Below are 2531 nucleotides of genomic sequence, written 5' to 3' on the forward strand. Positions count from 1 at the left end.
GGGGGGGGGGGAATGATATACAAGGAACAAAAAATAAAGCGTGCACAATGTAGTCAAAGGCATTACACAATCAGGGTCGACCTTCTGAAGTATATAAGAAGTACTGACATTAGTATTCTTAATCTGGATAAAAACTAAAACATCCCACAATAATAGCATGTTTTGGGGGGTGGGATTCAGACAGCTGGCAGCCAGAAGGGATTCCTGCTGCCTGGAATTTTCTGCCGCACGAGAGTATCTGGTGCCTTCTAAAATTTGTCAACATGTAGTCCACATCCCATCTAATATGACATTGCCACATATAAGAATAAGGCTATGCAAATTGGTCAAGTCAATTCAATTTTAGAAATAGGGTCTGTTAGAAAAACAAGGGAAAAAGACCCATGCATGGTGGACCAAACATTGAGTTGACCACATGTGTCCCATCTAGGGAATTCCCCATCCATTCAACTGGCAAAATCACCAAATGACTAGCCACATGGCTAGAAGTGGGCCATGCAGCATGAGACACTTCTTGCAGCCAGATCCCGTTTTCCTTGTTCTTTTGTAGTGCAAAAGAGAAGTCTATGTCACCCATCTGATGTTCATTATCAAGACTCATTCATTTTAATGTAAGATGTTGAAAATATATTCTGGAAAACTAGTTAGTTAGTGGCAGCTAACTAAAACTATGAAGTCCATTAAATATTATAATTTTTACTGCAGAAAACGACGATCATAATTATAAACCAAATGTAATTTTCCATAATCTTGGTAGAACAAAAGCCTCTGGCTTCTGAACATTATCACATCCATTGAAGGGGCAATGTCTATTTAGGTGTCATATAACACTAATTTCGAGAGATAAGTCCATTTAATATTGGAATTTTTACAGCAGAAAATGACGATCATAATTATAAACCAAATGTAATTTTCCATAATCTTGGTAGAACAATAGCCTCTGGCTTCTGAACATTATCACATCCATTGAAGGGGCAATGTCTATTTAGGTGTCATATAACACTACTTTTTAGAGACTTTAAATCTATATTGAGACAGACAGTGCCCACGTTTGTCCAATTCACCCCAATAGTCTTCCATGTCAAACTTAGAGAATTTGGGTTAGTGCCAAAAGTATCAACTGGAGTGACAGCCTAAACACCCAAATATAGACTGACGGGAAAATTTGTGCGAACCAAAGAAACTGATCAAGGAAATGAAGTTATGTCAACACATAGAACGTAAATTAACATACAGCAGACCTCGACAAACCAAAGAATATAGTTCAAGCATATTAAATATTTATTGTGGCACCTGCCTAGTAAAATGAAAACAAGAAAAACAATAACATACAGCAGACCTCGACAAACCAAAGAATATAGTTCAAGCATACTAAATATTTATTCTGGCACCGGCCTAGTAAAATGAAAACAAGAAAAAACAAGAATAAATAAGTAACAGCATAACCAAACTTGTAATTCCAAGAAGCAGAACGTATATACACCTAAAGGGCAAAAGGCAGGATAAGAATGTTTATAAGAACATCCATAAAATCGAAATAGAAAGACGAAAACACACAAGTAGACAGAAATAAGAGCAAAAGAGATATTAGCATAAGATACCCTAGTTGGAAAACAGAAAAACTTGGGCACTACTTCTATCAACCCATTTCCCCACTGGCTAGAACAAAAATAGTCGTTTGGTATAATCAAACAATGAAACAGAAAAGGAAAAAAAAATTATATCTTTTTCGTATTTATCAAGCCCCAGATAATAATCTGAAACGTTTAAAAGTGAATTGGAGAAAAGGGGGTGGGGGGGTGGGAAACCAACATCAGTGGCATAAAGATAATCAAGGAAAAGGGGAGAAATTCATGAAATTCATGCATGCTACTGTCTTCGTCCCAATATTCAGAACCAACAGTTGGAAAAGAAGAAGAAGAAGAAGAAGAACAAGCAAATCAAAATAGAAGGTTTTACACAAAGCTTGGTATGGCAAAGAAAGAGTAAAAGAGCTGTCACCGTCATATCTCTCCGCTTGCTCTGCAAGCCTCGCCAAGTAAACATATCTTTCCCTCTCCTTCTCCATCTCCTCCTCCACTCCCAATGTCCAAACCCTTCCCCAAACCCTCTCTGGTCCCAGGCGTCTCTGCTACTCTCTCTTTTAAGTCTCTCTGTCGGGACTCCTACTCAGAATGCTTAGCAGTTGGTAGTAACTGCTTTTACATACACGGTTCCGAAACAAGGACCGCTAGATTGAGACTTTGGCTATGAAGGGGATGGAGATCGACGGCTAGGAAGTCCATACAAATATGTGAGAATATGATCCGTAGATGAGATTAGTTTGGTGACGAAGATGGGTCGTCAGATGATCAATTTCAGGAGGGGAGTGATTGCGCATTGGACTTTCTGTGCGCCACCACTTTTCGATGGGAGTGAGTCTGATGGTATGGTTTGAATGTTGACGATGGAAACGCAACGCACCACTCCTCTCCGTACATACATTTATATACCTGAATTAAAAATAAAATTTCTACAAAAAAAAAAAGTAA

General features: G+C 38.3%; 1 protein-coding gene across 1 annotated transcript in view; it reads right to left on the reverse strand.

Moving 5' to 3' along the window:
* LOC122073842 (14-3-3 protein 7) overlaps nt 1-2178 on the reverse strand; it is a 7555-nt gene extending 5377 nt beyond the window's left edge. Inside the window, exon 1 of the mRNA XM_042638505.1 lies at nt 2002-2178. Within this exon, the coding sequence (XP_042494439.1) occupies nt 2002-2068 (67 nt within the window). The 5' untranslated portion in view covers nt 2069-2178. The remainder of the gene's footprint in view (nt 1-2001) is intronic.
* Nucleotides 2179-2531: the final 353 nt, after the last annotated feature.

Source organism: Macadamia integrifolia, chromosome 3 (genome assembly GCF_013358625.1).
Source record: "Macadamia integrifolia cultivar HAES 741 chromosome 3, SCU_Mint_v3, whole genome shotgun sequence".
NCBI lineage: Eukaryota > Viridiplantae > Streptophyta > Magnoliopsida > Proteales > Proteaceae > Macadamia > Macadamia integrifolia.